The sequence below is a fragment of the Biomphalaria glabrata genome, chromosome 1 (genome assembly GCF_947242115.1).
Source record: "Biomphalaria glabrata chromosome 1, xgBioGlab47.1, whole genome shotgun sequence".
NCBI classification, from domain to species: Eukaryota; Metazoa; Mollusca; class Gastropoda; family Planorbidae; genus Biomphalaria; species Biomphalaria glabrata.
In genome coordinates, this window is record NC_074711.1 from 13913616 (window position 1) to 13938939 (window position 25324).

The 25324-nt window shown below is 39.7% G+C and overlaps 3 protein-coding genes across 13 annotated transcripts in view; all 3 read right to left on the reverse strand.

Annotated features, from left to right (window-relative positions):
- LOC106052257 (zwei Ig domain protein zig-8-like) overlaps nucleotides 1-25324 on the reverse strand; it is a 142709-nt gene that overhangs the window by 24664 nt on the left and 92721 nt on the right. For all 5 annotated transcript variants that reach the window (XM_056023424.1, XM_056023410.1, XM_056023405.1 and 2 more), the window contains 2 exons: nucleotides 7645-7858; nucleotides 6245-6268 (listed from right to left, as the gene is read on the reverse strand). In XM_056023424.1, coding sequence (XP_055879399.1) covers nucleotides 6245-6268; nucleotides 7645-7858 — 238 coding nt within the window. The remainder of the gene's footprint in view (nucleotides 1-6244; nucleotides 6269-7644; nucleotides 7859-25324) is intronic.
- Nucleotides 16034-19735, reverse strand: LOC129925051 (uncharacterized). Of its 4 annotated transcripts, none has more exons than XM_056023396.1 (2): nucleotides 18964-19735; nucleotides 16034-18864 (listed from the first exon to the last, which is right to left on the reverse strand). In XM_056023396.1, exons 1-2 carry the CDS (start codon nucleotides 19165-19167, stop codon nucleotides 17062-17064), a joined length of 2007 nt encoding a protein of 668 aa, XP_055879371.1. In that variant the 5' UTR covers nucleotides 19168-19735; the 3' UTR covers nucleotides 16034-17061. The 4 variants fall into 4 exon arrangements, with proteins under 4 accessions (XP_055879371.1, XP_055879365.1, XP_055879364.1 ...); XM_056023390.1 differs by having other exon boundaries at nucleotides 16034-18897; nucleotides 18964-19732; XM_056023389.1 differs by having other exon boundaries at nucleotides 18931-19730.
- Nucleotides 21021-24713, reverse strand: LOC129925050 (uncharacterized). 4 transcript variants are annotated; one of them, XM_056023369.1, is made up of 2 exons: nucleotides 23951-24713; nucleotides 21021-23851 (listed from the first exon to the last, which is right to left on the reverse strand). In XM_056023369.1, exons 1-2 carry the CDS (start codon nucleotides 24152-24154, stop codon nucleotides 22049-22051), a joined length of 2007 nt encoding a protein of 668 aa, XP_055879344.1. In that variant the 5' UTR covers nucleotides 24155-24713; the 3' UTR covers nucleotides 21021-22048. The 4 variants fall into 4 exon arrangements, with proteins under 4 accessions (XP_055879344.1, XP_055879339.1, XP_055879333.1 ...); XM_056023364.1 differs by having other exon boundaries at nucleotides 21021-23884; nucleotides 23951-24711; XM_056023358.1 differs by having other exon boundaries at nucleotides 23918-24710.

Consider the following 25324-nt stretch of genomic DNA (forward strand, 5'->3'; position numbering starts at 1 on the left):
TGATCAAATCTTAAGTTCAGAAATAGCAAAGCAAAAAATAGAATCTTATCAAATACAGACGTTACTTCTAAAAAGAAGATGATGGCCTTAGGTAAGGCCCTAGGCGAAGTGAATAAGAAGGCACTAGGCGAAGTGAATAGGGTGGCCCTAGGCGAAGTGAATAGGGTGGCCCCGAATGAAATAGAAAAGCAAAAAAATGAAGACTGAAAACTACGTTATGTATCTAGATCTACATCAACAAATAAGTTCAATATACATATAGCGTCGATGGCCCGAATGCACTTCATGGACGATTCCTGATCACCAGACTAGAAATAACGTTTCGACATTTCACCAGAAGGAAGAAACAATGGTCTTCTAACATATGTACTCTTACAAGTAGATCTAAACCAGTGATTCCCAAAGTGGTCCATATAGACCCCCAGGGGTCTACGAAGACCTCCAAGGGGTCTACAAAAGTAAAAAAATAAATTGGGGGTCTATGAGATGTCCATGGGGGTCTACGGTAATAGATTTCATTTAAGCAGGTCGTAACTTAATTTTCACATTCCATTAATGTAATTATTTCATACACTAATATATGATTTGTACCCGAGTTAATCCATTCAATATTTACCCTGCTATTGAAACGAAACATTGTTGTATTCAATTTCAATACTTATTTAAATTGCTTAATTTTGTCTACAAAAAGAAATGTAGACTGTACAGCGTTAATTATTTAAAATTGGGATTCATTCCTTCCTTGTCAAACAACAGTTGCCAGGGGACTTTTATGACGATATGAAACCAGTTACGCTGGAGGATCATCTGAGACAATGCCACCCTGACAAAAATTAAGATTTGAACAACTTTCGAACACTCAAAGTTCAGAATAGACCCACAAAATCTCTGTTCGACATCATATAGAGAAGATGATGGTTTGTGAGCGTCTTAGAAGATTTCTTTACTTATAGCAAAATACGGAAAAAAGCAAAGGTCAATAATTGTTATTACCTTTTTACAAAAACCTACATCTGTTACTATTAAAAGAATTTCTTTAAGCGATAATACAGTTTAAGGTCGCTTCGGTGGCAAGAGTTATACCATTAAAACCTTCTTATGTAAATCTTTGCAAAAGATATAAATATAGTTTGGTCAGACAAGGTGTAGTGCTGTGTGCTACAAACTGTCTAATGGTCACCATCTCATCTCATCTATGCCTGTGGTCCTTTCTGGGCATAGGCCACCAACCAGCTTTTTCCAAGCATCTCGGTTCTGGGCGAGACTCTCCAACTATCTCCACGTCTTCACCATCTGCTTGGCATCTGCTTCCAAATCGTGGTGCTATTGTAAAGCTCAAGCAACCTGCCATCAGCTGAAGAACACCTGGGGATCTAGGGGAAAAAGCACCACCACCAAGATTAGGCTATGTAACACCATTGTTAAGCCGATACTACTTTATGGAGCAGAGACCTGGAGAACCCCATCACCACCATGAAAAAAATCCAGATATTCATCAATACCTGCCTGAGGAAGATTCTTATGATCCGCTGGCCAGACAAGATCTCGAACGAGGAACAGTGGCAAAGAACAAAGCAGCAGCCCATTGAAGTAGATATCCTTCAGAGACGCTGGAGATGGATAGGTCACACCCTTTGCCAGCCGGCATCCAGCATAACAAGGCAAGCCCTAGCCTGGAACCCACAAGGAAAGAAGAAGAGGGGACGGCCCAGGGATACATGGCGCGAATGGTGCCGTCTCCTTATATTTCCTTAAGGTTGACCCACGAGACCTGGTTTAGGCTGAGACAGTTACTCGCCTTTGCCCCTCTCCTGTTAATAAAAACAGTTCCGCAGATTTAATATTTGAGCCACACGTGAAAGATCAAGAAATACACGAGAAACTGCTCTTTGCGAAACCTTTTACAATGATACTTAAAGCATATTCATTAATTAATTAATTAATATTTAATGTTAGAAAGATTAATTAATAGAAAAACAGATTTATGTATAAAACATAATATCCGTAGTTGTGTAGTTTTAAATTACTATTGCACTCTTCAACGCACTACAGTTAGAAATTTGTTTAAAAATAATGTTGATGAATTTGCAAAAATTTGCAAGTTGAGTAGGGGGTCTACCGAAAACCAGAAAACATGGCAGGGGGTCTACGAGATAAAAAAGTTTGGGAACCACTGATCTAAACAATGGTCTTCTAACATATGTAGTCTAACACGTAGATCTAAACAATGGTCTTCTAACATCTGTAGTCTAACACGTAGATCTAAACAATGGTCTTCTAACATCTGTACTCTAACACGTAGATCTAAACAATGGTCTTCTAACATATGTAGTCTAACAAGTAGATCTAAACATTCGCGAATGAACTTTGAATTCTAGTAGAGACTTAGTGCTAGGCTATATAGAGTCATACAGCTCTGCTAGGTTTGAGATTTGATCCATGTTTTTCAATGTCTCCTCTAAAACATTCTTTTGAGTCCAATCGGAGGCCCTAGGCGGCAGCCTAGTTTGCCTAAGCGTAAAGCCGCCCTGCTGTACATCTATTTAATTTTATATGCCTATGTTAGGCAGTTTAATTTTTATGTATATTGTACTATTTCATAGGACCCTATGTGGCCTGCTTGTACAGGACGGTTGCATGGTCGTGCGGTTTGCGCGCTGGAATGGCGTTTGGATTTACCGACGGTCCCGGGTTCAAACCCTGCCCGCTCCCATCCCCCGTTGTCCTGCGGGAGGTTTGGACTATGGAACAGGATACGCGCCACTTTGAAGGAACATCCGAAACGTAAAACATTTTACAAACAAACATTTTACAGATGTACTTTCTTGTTAAAAATCTTGAAATGAGCATGGGCGGTCAATTAATAATTGACATGAAATCTTACTTTAATAAAAAAATTACTCTAGCCTTTTCTTTCACCACCATTTCCCACCCACCACTTATGTTATAGCTCAGAGCAGAAAACCTTTGAAACAGAATTGGTTTGAATGTAAACATTTTGTTATCCCCCCTTTCAACAAGACATTGCCCTTTGCTTTAGCAAGGACATTTTAACGCAGCTAGTTGCCTTAATCAGGCAGAAAAATTAAAAAAATATAGTTCAAATATCTAAAAAAGTGTCTTGCCTAACGCGTCGATAGAGGAACTTTAGCCGCCCCATTTACCGTCGCCGCTGCTTCTTAAGTCGTTCGTCAATATTTTGTAAAGCAAAAGTACACGCCTCTGCATATTATTTTATTTTTATCTTTTTATTATTATTCTTACCTCCCTTAGATACGTATTGATACGTTTAGAATTAAAAGCGTTTAAAATTAGGTACAATCTAGCACTATTTTAGTCAGTACAATAACCGGTTGTATAATGAAATGCTAAACTATGGAATGGTTTTCAATCAATACAAATACAATGGCTGTTTAATTGTAACGCATTCATTATGATATTTAAGCATGTATCATTTCTCATATAATAGATTTGGTTTAATTTAGTGTGGGTTTTTTTTTTTGTTGTTTTTTTTTTACTGGTTCATTGTCTACTGAACTATAGTGCATTTCCCTGTGAACGGACTAAAGTATCAACGCAAAAACATTTAGCCACTTGTACACGTTCATTTTTCAATTATAATATTTGCATATATATATATATATATATATATATATATATATATATATATATATATATATATATATATATATATATATATATATACTATGGGTGCAATTTAAAAATATAACTCATAAAATATCTTAATTTATTTCTATAAAGTTCAGTACAAAAAGTTAGTATGACTATGTATCCAATTGAATCGGGTCACGATGACCTATGTTTCCTTTGTATGAGAACATTTCTACGTTTTGCTGGCAGAAGAGGTTTCATTCAAATCAAGTAAGAATATCCAAGACAGTAAGGCCTACTTGAGCCAATAGACCTACTTTGACCAGTACCTTAGAAAATTCCTTCAAACAGCACCGGAGCCAATACCTGAGCCAATACCTTAGCCCAGTGACGCCCAAAATACTTGTTGAGGGACATATCGGATTGGTCACTCAAGTGCTATCCTGCTAACCGAGAGTTCTGCCTGCTGTACATAATGTAGTCACAGAGGTTTGGCTCCCTTGATCTTGATTTTTTTTTGTACGGCATTGTATATGGCCCCAAGACCGAAAAAAAAGTTTGGCTCCTACATATTGTATTGTTAGTTCCAGAAGAATTGAAGAAATTAATTGTAAATAAAATAAATGAGAAATGGACGAGCTCTCATCCAAATCACAAGAAAAATGACGCTTACTATAAGCTATCCCGACAAGATCAACGTCTAATCTTTCGACTCAGGACCGGACACAACAGAATGCGACAACACATGTACCGGAAGCTCAAAATTGGAACCAGTGAAATCTGCCCATGTGGATTATCACCAGAGAATGCCGACCACGTCCTCCAAAACTGCTCTCTTTACCTAGAGGCCCGTATAAGACACTTGCCCCAAAATACCCCAATAGAAAGAAAACTATTGTATAAAGTATTGTTAGTAGTGTAACTGTCACATAAATTTAAACAATAAATATAAATAAATATATTAATATTGGCAGATTTCGAAGTCAATGTTCTATAGATTAATGTTCCGTGATAAATATATACTTTCGCGTTCGCTTGTTAAATGCCATAGTCCTACATGTGAGTCTTCGCCTCTGAGACCCGTGGAACATCCAGGAATCAATAGCTGATTATAGTGTTAATACCTAAGTAACATCTGGCACCGACCAAGTAACGCTGTAAAATATTTACGCACTGGCTTAGTCACGTGAACAACAAGTTGGTAAGCCCCGAGGGGAGGGGGAGCTACAGTGAGAGCTGGGTGTGTCGTGGTGCGCGAGTAGGTAAACAAATACGAGAACATGATGAGACCTCTTCTTATGTCGCTAAATAAGTATGAAGGAGAGAAAGAGGAGGAAAAGAATAGAGAAAGAGAGGATAATAAGAGAGGAGAAAGACAGTGGAGCGAGAAGAGAAAGTGAGCAGAGAAAGAGAGCAGAGAAAAAGAGCAGAGAAAAAGAGGAGATCAAAGGAGCAGAGAAAGATAGGAGAAAGAGAGTGGACAAAGAGAGGAGAAAAAGTGAGTAGAGAGAGAGAGAGCATATAAAAAGAGCAGAGAAAGAGAGCAGATAAAAAGAGCAGAGAAAGAGAGGAGAAAGACAGCGGAGCGAGAAGAGAAAGTGAGCAGAGAAAGAGAGGAGAAAGACAGTGGAGAAAGAGAGGACAGAAAGTGAGCAGAGAGAATGAGAGCAGATAAAAAGAGCAGAGAAAGAGAGGAGATAAAAAGAGCAGAGAAAGAGAGTAGAAAGACAGTGGAAAAATAAAGGAGAAAAAGTGAGCAGAGAGAGAGCATATAAAAAGAGCAGAGAAAGAGAGCAGATAAAAAGAGCAGAGAAAGAGAGGAGAAAGACAGTGGAGAAAGAGAGGAGAGAAAGTGAGCAAAGAGAGAGAGCAGATAAAAAGAGCAGAGAAATAGAGGAGAAATACAGTGGAGAAAGAGAGGAGAAAGACAGTGAGCAGAAAAAGATAGCAGAGAAAAAGAGCAGAGAAAGAGAGGAGAAAGTCAGCTGAGAAAGAGATTAGAGAAATAGAGCGAAGAATGAGAGGAGAAAGAGAGTAATAAGAATAATTGAAACACAAGAAAAAAAAAAGGTTTTATAAACACTCAATCCAGTTTACACCCAAACAAGAGGACTTCACGTTAATTAACTTTAGAATTTTAGAATCTAGACACCCCTTAGTTTTGGCTTTCATTAGAAAGGGCACTGACCATCAAAATCTCTACATTTATAATCTAGAGGGCAGATTGTGTGGGGGAGATCTGTAGTGCCAATATTGTGTGGATTGAAGAGGCATCAGCTTAGCTTTAGATTCATTAGACCATGATCTAGTCCTAAGCTCACAATAAAGTCCTCATCAAGGATGTATTTTAAGAGTCTGTTTCTACAACAATTTGGTTGGTTTTTTTTGTCTATTTCCTTTCTATCACATGTCAGGATCTTATGCACGTCAACTCATTCTACACTTCCATACGTGCTACGCATTTACATAGTGAGTACAGGGCCGGATTAACCTCTAGGCATAGCAAGCTATAGCAATTAATTTCTGGACTTCAAAAGGGACCCAAAAAGGTCCCGTCTCTCTAATAGCCTTTTCTAGTCTAAATCCCCGCACTGAGTACAATGTTACTGAGAGAAATTTACAATATACTTACGTGGGAGTTGTGGCACTGGTTTAGCTAGATAGAACAAAGATAGAATAGATAGATAGAACAACCAAATTGATTTTTAAAAAGTCTTAAGATCATGTCCAATACACAAAAGAACATGAGTATATTGATAACATGAGTATATTGATAACACCAGTATATTGATAACATCAGTATATTGATAAGCAGAAGGATATAACACTAAAATAACATTTCTTCAATAATAGTCACGTAAGAATGAATTTGAGAGAAAAAATCTTTCGCTTTTAATAGCCAATCTGTATCCTATAACATGACGTTGGAGGTATTTTCTCTGACACTGTACACAATATGTGCACTAAATTATTTTTATGTGTACACTAGCCTGGCATTACCCGCGGCCTGCGGGTCTAAGTCTGTGTTTACTCATGTAGTGGATTGGATTTAGATGTATGTTAAACTTAGCTAATGATCCTTTCACGTTATTTCTCTTTCGCTACGAAAATAAAATTACTTTTGCGAAAATGGGTTTGCCCGAAGCCGATACATACATATCTATTAAAAACGAAAAGAGCGATAGATTAATAGTACAATTAAATCGGGTTTACCCGATGTGTTAAATGAATGGGATTATAAAGTAAACAATTAAACGAATTACGGTATTGACTAATGAAAGAATGTTCGTCAGGAAATCTGTAGTCACAGATATAAGGAACTAATTTATGTAAAAAATGGTTTTGAAACACAAATTTAAAGGTTAATTTTATTATATAATGAAATCAATGGATCTTCTTTTGTATTTTCATGTGTCAAAGTAAAAAACTATCTGCGCAAAGTGTATTTCTTAAAATTAGATCTAGACCTAAATCCTTTCGATCTTTTCTCATGTCAACATTGTAAATATGGCATAGATCCATAAATACTAAAGCCTTAATAGAGTCGGTCAACTTTTTTTTTTGAGGGTCTTAAGTTTGTTTTAGGGCTACAATACATACACTACGGTCTAAGTTAGTACCCAAGGAACAAGATTGGTCAAGCGGTTTTGATTTCTATTCGCCACATACATACATACATACATACATACACCTCATATTCTACTTTATAATATAAGATAACAAATGTTTATCTTTAACATAATCTGTCTAGTCGTATGGTTTGCGTCAGGAACTCTTTAAGATGGTCCTGAGTTTGACCACCGCCCGCAGCCGTCCCATGCTGCAGGAGGCTTGGACAAGGAAGTAATAATCTTAATTTCTTAACAAACTTCTGAGCCCTGTAAAGTAATACTACCTGTTTACATAATGGACACCAACTCTAGCATGTTTTACCTGTGTACGTCACATGTTTCACCTGTGTATACAAAATGTTTTTATGTGTACATAACGTGTTTACCTGCGTACAATAGAATTACACACAAATTGAATTACCTTTCACTATTAAAGACACCCGATGTCTAAGTTGTGACTTTCGTTTACTGACATGACATTCGTATTGACCTGCATCTGACACAGTGACGTTTTCAACGACCAGATTCCACTGGGAGCTGTTGGGCACGTGCTCGGAGTGAATCCTTTTATCTCTGGTCCAAGATTTAGAGCCAATGGTCAGTGGAGCAGACTGAGGCAGTTTACGCCACACTACCTGGGATTGAAGCTCAAATGTAAAACTCATTGTCAGACATAAGTCTAGCCTAAAACTAATTTTATTACCATGTAAGAGAAAAAAAAGAGAAAAAGAGGGAGAATAAGAGAGGGAGAATAAGAGAGGGAGAATAAGAGAGGGAGAATAAGAGGGGGAGGGATAGGGAGAAATGTGAAACAAAAAGGAGGGAAAGAAGTTTGAAGAAAGGAATTTTGAGGAAGAGAGAAGAGAGAATAATGAGAGAGATGCGGAGAAAGAACAGGGAAAGAGATTTAAAGTGAGGAAGAGAGAATGGAGGAAAGAGAAAGAAGACGAAAAGAATGTGGGGGGGGGGGAGAGAAGACAGCATAGGATTTTGGTTATTCTTACTAGAAAAACCACGCAAACTATATATTTTTAGTTATTGATTGTACTAGTAGTAATGTTTAACTAAAACACTTATATGTCTATGGCAACACTTATAAGGAACATCTAGGCTAGATATGTATACATCCATATAATGACAATAAAAAGTATGCTATTGAGGACAGAAATAGAAAAGTTTTTTATCTCCAATATTTTCTTACATGTGTTACAACCAAGGGAGATTAGACCTTCACATTTATTGCTTTGGATAAAAAGCGATAGTTCAGTAAAAACATTTTTTTTATTTTCAAAACGTATACTTCATTTATAAAATTGCCTAATCGAATTCAGTGTTATATATGTTGTTCATTGGCTCAGGGCTGTGCAATCCCTTAAGCTGACATTGCATTTGTTTGTTTTTGTTTCTATTTAGGCGATGCATGCAAAGATAAGACGTACAGAGCTCAATGCTGAAGGTGATGGGAGAGGGAAGGAGATGTGATGAAATGGGTGGGTGGGGGTCATGGGCGTAGCCAGGATTTTTTTCGGGGGGGGGGGGAATATTTGTATGTATGTATGTATGTATGTATGTATGTATGTGTGTGTACATAATCTTCATGACATTCTGATCCTTCGTTCTTTCGGAACACGTTTATTTTGCCCTAGAATAGGTTATTCCTGTAGTTAGTGGAAAAATTGTTAAAAAAAAATTGTTAACTCACAGCCATTGCTAGCAAGGGGGTCTGGGGGAGCCCCGCCGCCAAGAGCACTATTTCTGGTATTGAATGCTAACAAAATGCATATTCCGAGGTATCTACAGTGCATTTTCCTGCTATTAAAAAGTCATTTAAAAAACCTAGTGTACTATTCTTACTGACTTAGACCCTCTGGCGCCGTTCGGCGCATTTGCCGTCAAGCTGTTTCCACAAAAATCTGTCACTGGTAATGTCTCAATCCTCTTCCCACCTGCTCCGAGGACCTCCATGAATGTGTGGCGCCAAGTTGTACTAGGATGTCATCCCATTTCTTATTATGCGTAAATCATTTTGTCGGAGAACATGTCCCGCAAACCTCATACGACGCTCTGTCACAATCTTACCAAGGGGTCGACTCCCAGTTCGGCATAGGATTTCCTTGATTGAGACCCGATCTCTATAACTGACTCCTAAAATCTGTCTTAGCCATCTTTGTTGAGCCACATTTAGTGTTTTTCAATTTCGGCAAATGACTATTCACTGCACTTTATTAATGGAGCCCCTTGCGGAATTTATTTATTTTTTATTTTTTTTTTGAGGATTCGAATAAGAGATTGATTAAGTAGCTAACACTTGAGCATTTATTCTGTGGATTACTTGTGTTTCTGTGGGGGGGTTTTTGTGATTCTGTGGATTTTTGTGTTACTGTTTAGAGTGGATGGCGCGAGGGTTGTGTAGTAAAGTACTGTGTAGTTTGTAGTGTAGTTATCGTCTCTTTTCTGTCTCTGTACTTGTGATAAACCCGTGTAAAAATGTCAGTTAATACCTTTTTTATTGAAAAAAAATGATCTAGATGGTGGACTTGTCCACGCCCCAGGTACCTTGCTTCTAAAGCTGTCAGGCCAAGGGGCTGTTCAGCAGGGGCGGACTGGGTATCAAAACCGGCCAGGGCATTACCATATAAACCGGCCCACAAATGTCATGTCATATATTTTCGGTGTGTGTCTGTGTGTGTGTGGGGGGGGGGTTTAAACCTCTCCGCAATATATATATATGTATATATATATTAGTGTGTGTCTATATGTAATTAATCTTATCTTTCATTCTTTCAAAAGTTTTTTCTACACTAGAATACTCTCTTCCTGTAAATAGTGAAAGGCAGTATACACCGCCAAGCACTGGCGGATCCAGAACTTTTGAGTGGGGGGGGGCGATTTTTTTCCAAACCCTAACCCTAATGCCCAGTAAACCCTAACCCTATGCATAAACGTGCGTATATATATATATATATATATATATATATATATATATATATATATATATATATATATATATATATATATATATATATATATATATATATGAGAATTTTTAAAAAGCAGCATTTCTCAACCTTTGGTGAAAAACAAAACAACTGGGGCATCGCTATAAGGTTTTCAAGTGGGGTTCGGGGCAAAGCCCAGACGACAAAAGCGTTTTCTTGTTTTTTTCACTGCAGTATTCTCCTGACATCTACAACTCATTATTTATCAATGGAGTTCGGGGCGAATCCCCGACGACAAAAGCGTTTTCTTGCTTTTTTCACTGCAGAAAAGTATTCTCCTGACATTTACAGCTCATTATTCATCAGTGGAGTTCGGGGCGTTTTCTTGCATTCTTCACTGTAGAAACGCATTCTCCTGACATCTACAACTCATTATTTATCAATGGAGTTCGGGGCGAAGCCCCGACGCCAAAAGTGTTTTATTGCATTATTCATTGCAGTAACGCATTCTCCTGACATCTACAGCTCATTATTCATCAATGGACTTCGGGGCGAAGCCCCGCCGCCAAAAGAGTTTTCTTGCATACTTCACAGAAGAAACGTATTCTCCTGACCTAAAACTCATTATTCATACTATTAAAAAAGGACCTTTTGAATTATGTTTTACTTGAAAAATATTCTAATATGAATTTATAGGCCCTTAATACGATTTGTTCCTTGAAAAGATAAGATACCCCACATATTTAGATTTTGGCTTTGAGGATCTCCGCCGAAAAACAATTATTCGATAAATAATATTCAATAAAATCAAAGTATAAATTGTGAGTTATAGTCCCAAATTTATTTAACTAGAAAAATATCAGATTGAGTAAAGGTTAGAAAAAGGCGACTATGAAAAAATGATTTGGGTTTAGAACTCATCTCAATCGTGACTCTTATACTGAAAAATTTCGTTTGAATTCTAATTTTTTGAATGCAAATTCTTTCTTAAAATAGTTATGATAAATTCATGTGAAATTACATAAACTCTGTCTGGAAATGGGAGGGGCGGTAGAGTGAAAACGATTAATCCTCGCTCCTTTAATAATTTCTGCTAAAGATTGCATTTGGCATTAAAGAATAGGGGTGTGGCGACTCGATATAAGTATTTAATTTATAGTATATATAAATTATATTAGTGACAGATGTTTTTGTTTTGTAATTTCCTAACTGTAATACAAAAAAGAAAAAGTATTGGTTTGTCCGATGGGGGAAAGGCGATTGCATGAATCGCCCCTCCAATCTGGTACAATCCTTTTTCATTTAAATGTTACTAATGATAAAATTTGAGTTTAGAGTGTGGTACGACATAATATACAATGAGTCCACATATCAATAAGTAGTTTATATTATATAGATATTCAACTAATTTTGTTCACAAACTATGATTCTCCACAAAAATAGGACCGCCCCCCCCCCCACTCAGAGGGCTAGAGTGGGAAGGGCAGTACATGCAATTTCCCCCTCCCCCAACCTCACCGAAACGGTCAAGATACAAGAAGGCGAGCGACATAATATAAATCTATATATTAATTCAACTAATTTTGTTCACAAACTATGATTTCTCCATTAAAGTAGGACCGCCCCCCCCCCCTCAAAAGGTTTAGGTGGGAAGGGCAGTAGAGATAAATTGGCAAACAGGGAACGACATAATACAAAGATCGTTTAAAATATCAATAACAAGTTTTAATCACATAGATATTTAATTGATTCTGTTAGCAAGCTGTGATTTCTACAAAGAAATTGGACCGCCCCCCCCCACTCGAAAGTTTATGGGGGGGGGGGGGGCGGGATTGATACCATCGCCCCCTCCCGACCCCACCAAATCGGCCAACATACTAGAGGGGGGGGGCGAAATAATCTAAAAATAGGTTGAAATATAAATAATTAGTATATATTATTAACATAAGTAATTAATTCGTATACAAATTGTGTGAATTCTATACTAAAATTCGTCTTCGGGGGGGGGGGGGGGGGTCGGCCGAGTGGGGGGGGGGGCGATCGCCCCTATCGCCCCCCCCCCCCCCTGGATCCGCCAGTGCCGCCAAGGGACAGCTAGAGAGTCTGGGGGAGCGCTGAAAGCTGGATCCAACTCCAAGCATTATTTCCGTTATTTTAAGTTTAAAAAAATGCATATTTTGAGGTATCCACAGTGCAATTAGCCTGATACTCTTCCGTTAAAAAAAATCAAAAACTAAATCTTCTATTCAGTGGAGTCCAGCGACTGGTAGAAAAGGTAAAATGCTTTAGTTTTTGTATTGGAGGTGAAAGGGGGGGGGGAGGGAAACCACAAAACCCCTTTTGGCTACGCTCATGAAATTTGGTGACTGTAGTTTGCTTAAGTTGGCTGCACTGGGGAATTAAGTAAAGTTTCCCTTTCAGACAATGAGATCTGAGACCGGTGATGGTTTGAACTCCTCCCCTCTCGGCTACGCCCATGAGTTTTATCATAGGTGTAAGCCTAATAAAATATATAAAGTTTGATAACGCATCGAAAACTGGATGTATGCTTTCGTAGGCTTACATAATGTATTCTATTTATACATGTATGTAGTCTGAAAACTATAAACACCACAATAGCAGCCTTAATGAGTTTCAAACTTTTTGGTATTACTTATAAATTACAGACGTTTCTTCAAAAGAATAAAAATAATTAGGTCCTACGCATTTCACGTGTCAATCTAGTCATGTATGTTGATCTGTGACTTAAACTATGCTAAGTCATTGGTTTTCCTGGCTGACTCAGGCAACCCATTCCTTTAAAGTGGTATCACCACAAATACAAAACTAGGGGTCTATCGAGCCGTCGTCCTCCCTACATTGCTCTATGACTCAGAAACATGGATAGTGTACAGTTAACATGCAAAGAAACTGAATCACTACCACGACATGTCTGTGAAAAATACTGAATGTCAAATGGCAAGACAAAATACCAGATACTGAAGTCCTTCAAAGAGCGGGTCTGCAAAGCATCCACACAATCCTGATGCAGTCCCAGCTGCGATGGGCAGGACATGTATGCAGATTGGAAGACCACCGCATCCCTAAACGACTCTTGTATGGTCAACTAAGCGAAGGAAAGCGCTCGCAAGGTTGTCAAGAAAGCGCTTCAGGGACACCCTCAAAGCTTCTCTGAAGGCGTTCAGGATAGACCCAGTCACCATAGGAGACAGAGGCACATGACAGAGCATCATGACGTCGCGCTGTGAAAACCGGCGCACAGGTTGCTGAGGAAAAGAGAACAAAGCTGGCAGAAGAAAAACGCCAGAGAAGAAAAGCAAGGCAAACGACACTAGCTCCAGCTGGAATAACCTGCCTAGTGTGCGGCCGAACATTCCGGGCTCACATAGGTCTCACCAGCCACACGAGGAGACATAAAACCCCTGTGCAAAGCCCTCAGCCCCCTGGATGACAAAGTGGTCATAATCGAACTACGATGGACGAACTATATATACTCCTTTACAAGATAAGAGAAAGCAGAACGGTTAGAGAGGTACTTCTAAATGTGAAAAGCTCTTGTTTCGTCCTAGTACATTCTCAAAAACGCGATTTGTATATGAATATATTATTTAAAATATAAATGATGCTAAATCTCCTTTCATTAAATATCGGATGTGACAGCGCTATATAAATTATTGTAATTATTGTAATAATTTTCATCATCAATGACTTCATACTAAGCATAAGTTTGCCATTAATCATATAATCATAACGGTTGGAGTATCAATTTCGATCTAGATTTATGTTTTAATTAAGTAATATTTTTTTTTTAAGCCTTAAGTGTAGTATTTTTAGATCTATGTTATTACAAATAAACAACAAGAAACTTACTTTTTTCTTTTCAAATCGCAGAAAGTAGAACTTTATAAGATAAGGGTATATTTAGCTATGAATAAGTTGGGTGGTTTGCAATTTCGCGGTTGTGTGTATGTGTTTAAGTTAACTTCTATTAAGTTTTGTTAACGAGCTAATTGTCTCCCCTTTTGCCGCGTTATATCAATGTTTTCTAACTTAACCTCTCCCATCCCTCTTTTTCGTTAACTTTCAATGGAACCATAAAAAAAAAACGGGTGAGGGAAGGAGCAAAACAAAAATAGGAGTGTCATCAAAGGCCCATGCCGACCAGCTAAATCAGTGGTTCCCAAACTTTTTTGTCTCGTAGACCCCCTTACCATGTTTTCTGAGCTACGGTAGACCCCCCACCCCTCCGATTAGCTTATATTGCATTTTTGCAAATTTACCTAGTCCATTTTTTTTAAAACTTATTTCTAACTGAAGAGCAGTTTCTCGTGTATTTCTTGATATTTCACGTCTGGCTCAAATATTGGGTCCGCGGAACTGTTTTCACTAACAGGAGAAGGGGCGAAGGCAAGTAACAGTCGACTAAACCAGTAACTTCAAGCATGAAGTGCTCATTAGTCTTCGCTTGCAGCCTACCTAGCAGATGAAAAACTGAATTCAAACCTCTGCTGCCTTGCAGCTGTACCCAAACATGGGAAAGGTTTCGTGGGTCAACCCTGAGCGGAATTGAGGTGCAAAAGTAAAAAAATAACCGAAGGGCCTAACCAACTTTTTTTTATCAGCAGAACAAAACATTAAAATTGACAGAACTATTGATAACATTATTGATAGTAAAGGAGAAACTATACACGACCTGGACAAAATAACAGACACATTTACGGAACACTTTACTAATTTGTATGACAAGGAATAGACGGACGACAACGCACAAAAAGTATTTTTACAGAACTGCAACGAAATACCAATGACAGAACAGATAGAGACAGACGCTCCCTTTACGCTAGACGAACTGAGGGCTGCTTTAGATACAACACAAAACAACAAATCCCCTGGCCCAGACGGTCTGACGTTTGAAATTTTACAAAGCCTTTTTTCCCCAAATAGGACCCCTACTATTAAATCTATACAGCGACATGTTAGTGACAGAACAGTTACCTAGAGATTTCAACTTAGCATACATCACACTTCTACCAAAAAAAACAAGAAAACAACACCTCACCTAGCGACTTTCGACCGATCTCACTTCTAAACACCGACTACAAACTCCTGACAAAAATGATTTTTCTAAGACTAAAACCCCTCATACCACACTTAATAGGACAGGACCAATACTGTAGCAACCCAGACAAAAACATCGACGAACTTAACCATTTTTTAAGAGACATTATATATTACTGTAAAGACAAGACTTGAAAGCAGCCCTCTTTTCTATTGACCAGGAAAGGCCTTTGACAGAATAGACCATGACTACCTTTTCAAAATACTAGACAAGACGAAGACAGATGGAAGAATGAAGAAATACATAAAGCTAGTTTACACTGATGCCACAAGCAAACTCATAATAAACCAAACCCTTAGTGGCGGTATCCCTATTAGAAGATCTGTTAGACAAGGGTGTCCCCTTTCTCCCTTTTTATGCACCCTTTGCCTAGAACCCCTTTTAAAAACGATCAGGCTAGATAGTGGAATCACGGGGATAAAAATCCCAGGCCCCACGCCCGTAGTTAAAGTTAAAGCATACGCTGATGACACCACCCTTTTTCCCTCCTCAGAAAAAGACAGCCGCAATCATAGATAAGTTTATTCAATTTGGGAGGGCCAGCGGGTCAAAAATCAACATAAATAAATCTTGTATTATGGGATTGGGCAGGTGGGAAATCCCCTCAAACATCCCCTTTGTTAAGACCTCTGCGCGGTGTTGATTCTTGACAATCTGTCTAGTGTAGATCTAACTGTAGGTAACGCTGGACTCAACACTTCAGTAACACCGGCGAAAGGCCGAAACAATCAAATATGTCGTCGACGCTGATATGTTGTTCTAACAATATGTTTAATACTCAAAGGGGAATCGTCCGATGTCAATAATGCCGTACTCAAGTCTACTACTTTACAATAAGCGTCCTCCTTCTAGCGTCGTTTAGAGCGTTCTCCTTTTTAAAAGATCTGTCACGTCACTTGTCGCTAATTAAAACTTTACCCTATTCCCGAAACAAATAACTAATTCCTAACTACTTCCTAATCATGTCATAACAACTCCTCCCCCTCCCGCTAAAAAAAATTGCCTGTCAATTTTTAAATCTACTGTCTTAGTCTTACAATGTGCAAGGGCCAAAATGTAGGGAAACATAAAAGACAACACAACTTGAGTCTTGATTGCGATTTCAACTTCTCTTTCTGTGTCCACAATCAAGTTCCTCTGAACCCATATTTCCCTCAAGTGTCACTAACTGATACTGTCCAATGTGATGTGCCATAGGTGACCGCAGACATAGTTCGTTTGCTCTGACACTATAGGTGTGTCTATCTATACTTCATCACATCACGTTCCAGAGGTTACACCACGTTCCCTCACACGTCAGGACAGACAATTTACCTAATATGACAAATTGACATTTATTAATACTCGTTCTCCCACTATACACCTAACGTTCTTTCGGGCATTTACAAGTGTATTTTATTTCCTCTCTCCACTTACTTGTCCCCACACGACCTAACTCTTTACTGATGTATGATCATGATCAAATACAAAGAATAAATTATAAAACTTACTTTTCCTTGATGTAACTACATCGTCGCCTTATAAATGCCCTTTCTATTCATACCAACATACATACAATTCATACATACTACTCGAAATTAAATAATTAACATGAATCAATTTAATACTAACCCAATTGCATATCCATTATAACATAAATATCCTATTCAAAGATACCTTAACACAACCTAATACCCGTCTAGTTATGACTACTAGTTAGGTCAATTAATTAAGAATAAACAATTTAAATAAAATCCAACTTATTTACACACTACGGTCTCATAGTGCTTTGTTCCAACGGCTATCTACACGACTCATACATTTGTTCTCTCCAACTGGAGTTAACATCTCTTCTTACACCACTATAGCCCGCTTGTGGCTTTCTACCTCTGTATGACTTGCGATTACCGCTACCACAGTCATCTCTTCTATCATCACTATCGGATATAGACCTGCGCCTCCTATCCGAACTCGCAATCTTCTGTTTAGACTGTTCTGCCCTACTCCAACAATCTTTAGCGATGTGCCCATGTTTATGGCAGTTAAAACAAATTCTGTCATTTCTAGGTTTATTTCGCCTCATGTTGCCATACCTGCTTTTCCAACTTCTAACCTGTTTGTCAGAAGCGGCGCTGACACCTGCTACATTTCCAAGTAAAACATCTCTAGATAACCTCGGCATGGCTACCCCTTCGCAATACCCTGTGTATAATGGAGATCGAAGGAACACTTTGCATGCTTCGAACCTCTTAACTGCGCCGTCTGCCAATCTGACCGATTTGGTATAGCCTAAATAATCCTTAGATTTCACTAATCCCCCTCGAACCGCGAGTGTACTGCTAGCTGTGTCCCGGATCACATTTACCTGTTTATTATTTATCATACCCGGATATAATTTAAATCTATCTTCCCCACAATCAACGTAATTAATTTCTTCATCTGGTTCACTATGTCCACTATCACGATCCCTGTCTTGAATGCTCCTTACAAAATTAACCCTATCTGGTGGCCGATTATCCCTCTCTTGTCTACGGTTTCCTTGATTACCTCTCCTATCACTAGTGCCACCATTACCCTGAGCATTTCTATTGCCAGCTCCATTCCCTCTATGTTTCCTACACTGGTATGCCATGTGTCCCTTTTCCTGACAGTTAAAACATGTAACATCCCTAAGGTTTCTATCACCCGCTTTAGGTCTATCTATTCTCCTATCATAACTTTCCATGCCATTGTTTTCATTTTCCCAAGGTCTATCATTTAAGCCTTCATAACTATCCCGACCATTGTTCCCACGTTCCCTGGACCTATCATTTCTCCTACCATAATCCCTATCACTAACATCATTTCTCTTTACATAATTTACCAGGTCAATGACTTTTTTTTGGTCGCTAACTGAAAGTGGGTTGTTTGGGTAAGCATTCTTAAAGATCCTAATAATTTCTACCAAGTCTTCAATTACCTTAGGGTTTCTTTCTTTTACAAAGGACTGTAGCGGAGGGTCGCACTTATTGATAAAATTATCAATCAGAATGAAGTTCTTCAACCCCTCGTAGGTGTTCTCTACATTCTCGAATGCGAGCCATTTAGTGAAGAAGTCCTTCTCTGAGTTGATAGTTGTTTGTGGATCAACTTGGCTGGATGGGGTGTTTTCGTAATACTTCTTTCGGAATGTTGCCGCGTTGTGCCCGTATGCGTTTAGCAGTTCCTTCTTTAGCACCTGATAGCTGTTTTGCATCGAGTGGTCATGGTTTTGGCAAATCGTGAGGGCTTTCCCATGTACGAAGTCCAACAAGATTTCGGACCACTCCTTCTCCTGGACATTAAACTTTGCTAGTTTAATTTCAAAGCGTTTCAGATAGTCGCCGATGTCGTCCTTGTCTTCCGCAAAAGGTTGGATTTTCTTCTTCATCCATGCGGCGCTACTATGGCTTTCTATGTTGGCGCTATTGTTGCTGTTTCCTTCGGTGGGCACGCTTATACCAGCCTCTATCCTCATCTGTTCTACTTGAATTCTCACTTTTCTGTCCGCCTCTTCTTTTTTCTCCCTCTCGATGCGTTCCGCCTCTTCTTTTTTCTCCCTCTCTACACGTTCCGCCTCTCTAACCTTTTCCCTCTCCAACTTTTCTGCCTCTCTAACCTTTTCCCTCTCCAACTTTTCTGTCTCTCTAACCTTTTCCCTCTCCAACTTTTCTGTCTCTCTAACCTTTTCCCGCTCTATGCGATCTGCTTCTTCTTTTTCTTTTTCTCTGCCTCTAGCTTTCTCTCTCTCCAAGCGTTCTGCTTCTGCCGCCACCATCTGCTGTACATAGGCAGTTAGTTCTTTGCCGCGCAGTTCTAGTTCTGTCTTAGCTTCATGAATTAGTTTTTTTCTAAATTCTTCCAGGTCGTAACCTGAAGTAGCTGCCATATTACCTTTGTTACTTTACCTCGCTTTTTTTTTTTTTTTAAATTATCTTACACACAGGCCTAATAGCTTCTATTACCTATGTTCTATAAATCAAATTACCTTTTGAGCGTAACCTCGCTCCGCGGCTACCTAATACCTCTTGATTCAAATAAATTAAATTCGCCACTCTACCCTCGGCGTCTAGACTACCAACTCCGACTTCTAATAACTTCTGTACTTTCCAAGATACACTTAGTATCCTTGGCACCAGTTTGTAGGCGTGTAGGCTACACCCTGACCCGACTGAATACGATGCGCGACACACGCACACTCCACCGACTATGTGTTACTCAACACGAGTCGCCGGTAAATAGACCAACCTGTCTATTTACAAATACTAAAATTACAAATGGGCAATCAGGCTTCACCTCGATTGTTCCCCAGATCTAGTCTAGATTACGCTAGATCTTAGTTACTTCTTACCTGCTTTCACAGCCAGGAGTGTATATAACTTACTCATACAAATAAACTATGAAAATAAACCTAAATACGTTAAACACCAAACTATAGCTCTAGTTCTAATGAATGAGACTTTCGTCTGCCAGTAAGACTTAAGACGGGAGTATTACAACCAATTAATACATGACGTTACTAAAAATGATTAACTAAATGATTCACATTCACATACAGGACGAATTAACAGCTAAACGTATATCTGGACCTCTTGCTAGAGTACACCTAATTTTAAGGATATCCCCAATCCACCACGATTTAACCTGGTAGTGATAATCTAGCGAGTGGTCACTTCCCTACAGACTCTAATTAATCTAAGGAGAAAGTAGTTAAATAACACTTGACTTATCTGTCTAAGAAGCTGCGATAACTCCACAGTCAGTCTCGGGTCCACTCTTCCCACGCTACTGTCTGTCCCGGCGGCAAGGTTCACGGCGATGTCTTCTCTAGCGGTGAGATAAGGACAGCGAACGTTTCGGCTCTCCAAGGTCCTTCGGTGCTGGTCTGCAACGGCTCCGGTTCTTCGGTGGTACGGCGTCTGGTTCTGGTTCACGGTGATCTGTCGTCTGGCTCCGGTTCGTCGGTGACGTAGAGTCTGGTTCCGGTTGCTGGTTCCAAGGCAGGTACGGTGGTTCCAGGTGGTCGTCTGTCCAAAGTGAAACTGGAACGGTCCAACAGTTGACCCAGCGACAAAGTCAAAGTCCAGTGCTAAAATACCGGCTATCTGGCTATCTAACGTGTAGCACAGATTCAGCCGAGACGTAGATCAAATTAACACTACTGTACTTAAGTGCCGTAGGCAGTAAGATGGTTCCTACGTCACAAGTTCTTTGGCGTGACCTCAACGGTCGATCTTGGCCTTGCAGAGGTGACCTTCACGTTCGTTCTCAAGATGCCGGGCAGGCGATATCTCTTCAGTACGGCTTCGACAGGACGGTTTTCTTCCCTTCAACAACTGTAGCTTTCTCAATACCGAACTACAGGCTTCAGTACGATGCCCAACGTATGGGCGTTTACAAATTACAAATGTAGATCTAGATCAATATTTCGTTACCTCCTAGGTCTACGAGTCCAGGATCTCACTGGCTTTCCTTCGCCGACGTGGCTGTATAATCAGGGTCTAGCTGCAGACTAGGCCGATGACGTAACTTCTGCCTCCTCCTAACAGAGGGCTTCTATCCTTCTGAATGCTGATGCCAGTGAGCTCCGAGTCTGGGGTCGCCACGTTGTTAAGACCTCTGCGCGGTGTTGATTCTTGACAATCTGTCTAGTGTAGATCTAACTGTAGGTAACGCTGGACTCAACACTTCAGTAACACCGGCGAAAGGCCGAAACAATCAAATATGTCGTCGACGCTGATATGTTGTTCTAACAATATGTTTAATACTCAAAGGGGAATCGTCCGATGTCAATAATGCCGTACTCAAGTCTACTACTTTACAATAAGCGTCCTCCTTCTAGCGTCGTTTAGAGCGTTCTCCTTTTTAAAAGATCTGTCACGTCACTTGTCGCTAATTAAAACTTTACCCTATTCCCGAAACAAATAACTAATTCCTAACTACTTCCTAATCATGTCATAACAACTCCTCCCCCTCCCGCTAAAAAAAATTGCCTGTCAATTTTTAAATCTACTGTCTTAGTCTTACAATGTGCAAGGGCCAAAATGTAGGGAAACATAAAAGACAACACAACTTGAGTCTTGATTGCGATTTCAACTTCTCTTTCTGTGTCCACAATCAAGTTCCTCTGAACCCATATTTCCCTCAAGTGTCACTAACTGATACTGTCCAATGTGATGTGCCATAGGTGACCGCAGACATAGTTCGTTTGCTCTGACACTATAGGTGTGTCTATCTATACTTCATCACATCACGTTCCAGAGGTTACACCACGTTCCCTCACACGTCAGGACAGACAATTTACCTAATATGACAAATTGACATTTATTAATACTCGTTCTCCCACTATACACCTAACGTTCTTTCGGGCATTTACAAGTGTATTTTATTTCCTCTCTCCACTTACTTGTCCCCACACGACCTAACTCTTTACTGATGTATGATCATGATCAAATACAAAGAATAAATTATAAAACTTACTTTTCCTTGATGTAACTACATCGTCGCCTTATAAATGCCCTTTCTATTCATACCAACATACATACAATTCATACATACTACTCGAAATTAAATAATTAACATGAATCAATTTAATACTAACCCAATTGCATATCCATTATAACATAAATATCCTATTCAAAGATACCTTAACACAACCTAATACCCGTCTAGTTATGACTACTAGTTAGGTCAATTAATTAAGAATAAACAATTTAAATAAAATCCAACTTATTTACACACTACGGTCTCATAGTGCTTTGTTCCAACGGCTATCTACACGACTCATACATTTGTTCTCTCCAACTGGAGTTAACATCTCTTCTTACACCACTATAGCCCGCTTGTGGCTTTCTACCTCTGTATGACTTGCGATTACCGCTACCACAGTCATCTCTTCTATCATCACTATCGGATATAGACCTGCGCCTCCTATCCGAACTCGCAATCTTCTGTTTAGACTGTTCTGCCCTACTCCAACAGTCTTTAGCGATGTGCCCATGTTTATGGCAGTTAAAACAAATTCTGTCATTTCTAGGTTTATTTCGCCTCATGTTGCCATACCTGCTTTTCCAACTTCTAACCTGTTTGTCAGAAGCGGCGCTGACACCTGCTACATTTCCAAGTAAAACATCTCTAGATAACCTCGGCATGGCTACCCCTTCGCAATACCCTGTGTATAATGGAGATCGAAGGAACACTTTGCATGCTTCGAACCTCTTAACTGCGCCGTCTGCCAATCTGACCGATTTGGTATAGCCTAAATAATCCTTAGATTTCACTAATCCCCCTCGAACCGCGAGTGTACTGCTAGCTGTGTCCCGGATCACATTTACCTGTTTATTATTTATCATACCCGGATATAATTTAAATCTATCTTCCCCACAATCAACGTAATTAATTTCTTCATCTGGTTCACTATGTCCACTATCACGATCCCTGTCTTGAATGCTCCTTACAAAATTAACCCTATCTGGTGGCCGATTATCCCTCTCTTGTCTACGGTTTCCTTGATTACCTCTCCTATCACTAGTGCCACCATTACCCTGAGCATTTCTATTGCCAGCTCCATTCCCTCTATGTTTCCTACACTGGTATGCCATGTGTCCCTTTTCCTGACAGTTAAAACATGTAACATCCCTAAGGTTTCTATCACCCGCTTTAGGTCTATCTATTCTCCTATCATAACTTTCCATGCCATTGTTTTCATTTTCCCAAGGTCTATCATTTAAGCCTTCATAACTATCCCGACCATTGTTCCCACGTTCCCTGGACCTATCATTTCTCCTACCATAATCCCTATCACTAACATCATTTCTCTTTACATAATTTACCAGGTCAATGACTTTTTTTTGGTCGCTAACTGAAAGTGGGTTGTTTGGGTAAGCATTCTTAAAGATCCTAATAATTTCTACCAAGTCTTCAATTACCTTAGGGTTTCTTTCTTTTACAAAGGACTGTAGCGGAGGGTCGCACTTATTGATAAAATTATCAATCAGAATGAAGTTCTTCAACCCCTCGTAGGTGTTCTCTACATTCTCGAATGCGAGCCATTTAGTGAAGAAGTCCTTCTCTGAGTTGATAGTTGTTTGTGGATCAACTTGGCTGGATGGGGTGTTTTCGTAATACTTCTTTCGGAATGTTGCCGCGTTGTGCCCGTATGCGTTTAGCAGTTCCTTCTTTAGCACCTGATAGCTGTTTTGCATCGAGTGGTCATGGTTTTGGCAAATCGTGAGGGCTTTCCCATGTACGAAGTCCAACAAGATTTCGGACCACTCCTTCTCCTGGACATTAAACTTTGCTAGTTTAATTTCAAAGCGTTTCAGATAGTCGCCGATGTCGTCCTTGTCTTCCGCAAAAGGTTGGATTTTCTTCTTCATCCATGCGGCGCTACTATGGCTTTCTATGTTGGCGCTATTGTTGCTGTTTCCTTCGGTGGGCACGCTTATACCAGCCTCTATCCTCATCTGTTCTACTTGAATTCTCACTTTTCTGTCCGCCTCTTCTTTTTTCTCCCTCTCGATGCGTTCCGCCTCTTCTTTTTTCTCCCTCTCTACACGTTCCGCCTCTCTAACCTTTTCCCTCTCCAACTTTTCTGCCTCTCTAACCTTTTCCCTCTCCAACTTTTCTGTCTCTCTAACCTTTTCCCTCTCCAACTTTTCTGTCTCTCTAACCTTTTCCCGCTCTATGCGATCTGCTTCTTCTTTTTCTTTTTCTCTGCCTCTAGCTTTCTCTCTCTCCAAGCGTTCTGCTTCTGCCGCCACCATCTGCTGTACATAGGCAGTTAGTTCTTTGCCGCGCAGTTCTAGTTCTGTCTTAGCTTCATGAATTAGTTTTTTTCTAAATTCTTCCAGGTCGTAACCTGAAGTAGCTGCCATATTACCTTTGTTACTTTACCTCGCTTTTTTTTTTTTTTTAAATTATCTTACACACAGGCCTAATAGCTTCTATTACCTATGTTCTATAAATCAAATTACCTTTTGAGCGTAACCTCGCTCCGCGGCTACCTAATACCTCTTGATTCAAATAAATTAAATTCGCCACTCTACCCTCGGCGTCTAGACTACCAACTCCGACTTCTAATAACTTCTGTACTTTCCAAGATACACTTAGTATCCTTGGCACCAGTTTGTAGGCGTGTAGGCTACACCCTGACCCGACTGAATACGATGCGCGACACACGCACACTCCACCGACTATGTGTTACTCAACACGAGTCGCCGGTAAATAGACCAACCTGTCTATTTACAAATACTAAAATTACAAATGGGCAATCAGGCTTCACCTCGATTGTTCCCCAGATCTAGTCTAGATTACGCTAGATCTTAGTTACTTCTTACCTGCTTTCACAGCCAGGAGTGTATATAACTTACTCATACAAATAAACTATGAAAATAAACCTAAATACGTTAAACACCAAACTATAGCTCTAGTTCTAATGAATGAGACTTTCGTCTGCCAGTAAGACTTAAGACGGGAGTATTACAACCAATTAATACATGACGTTACTAAAAATGATTAACTAAATGATTCACATTCACATACAGGACGAATTAACAGCTAAACGTATATCTGGACCTCTTGCTAGAGTACACCTAATTTTAAGGATATCCCCAATCCACCACGATTTAACCTGGTAGTGATAATCTAGCGAGTGGTCACTTCCCTACAGACTCTAATTAATCTAAGGAGAAAGTAGTTAAATAACACTTGACTTATCTGTCTAAGAAGCTGCGATAACTCCACAGTCAGTCTCGGGTCCACTCTTCCCACGCTACTGTCTGTCCCGGCGGCAAGGTTCACGGCGATGTCTTCTCTAGCGGTGAGATAAGGACAGCGAACGTTTCGGCTCTCCAAGGTCCTTCGGTGCTGGTCTGCAACGGCTCCGGTTCTTCGGTGGTACGGCGTCTGGTTCTGGTTCACGGTGATCTGTCGTCTGGCTCCGGTTCGTCGGTGACGTAGAGTCTGGCTCCGGTTGCTGGTTCCAAGGCAGGTACGGTGGTTCCTGGTGGTCGTCTGTCCAAAGTGAAACTGGAACGGTCCAACAG

Coding starts and splice junctions, on each gene's coding strand:
- LOC129925051 (XM_056023383.1), bottom strand. CDS start 19,167: ATGGCAGCTACTTCAGGTTACGACCTGGAAGAATTTAGAAAAAAACTA. Junction 18,898..18,930: donor AAAAGTTGGAGAGGGAAAAG/GTTAGAGAGACA, acceptor GAGAGGGAAAAG/GTTAGAGAGGCAGAAAAGTT.
- LOC129925050 (XM_056023348.1), bottom strand. CDS start 24,154: ATGGCAGCTACTTCAGGTTACGACCTGGAAGAATTTAGAAAAAAACTA. Junction 23,885..23,917: donor AAAAGTTGGAGAGGGAAAAG/GTTAGAGAGACA, acceptor GAGAGGGAAAAG/GTTAGAGAGGCAGAAAAGTT.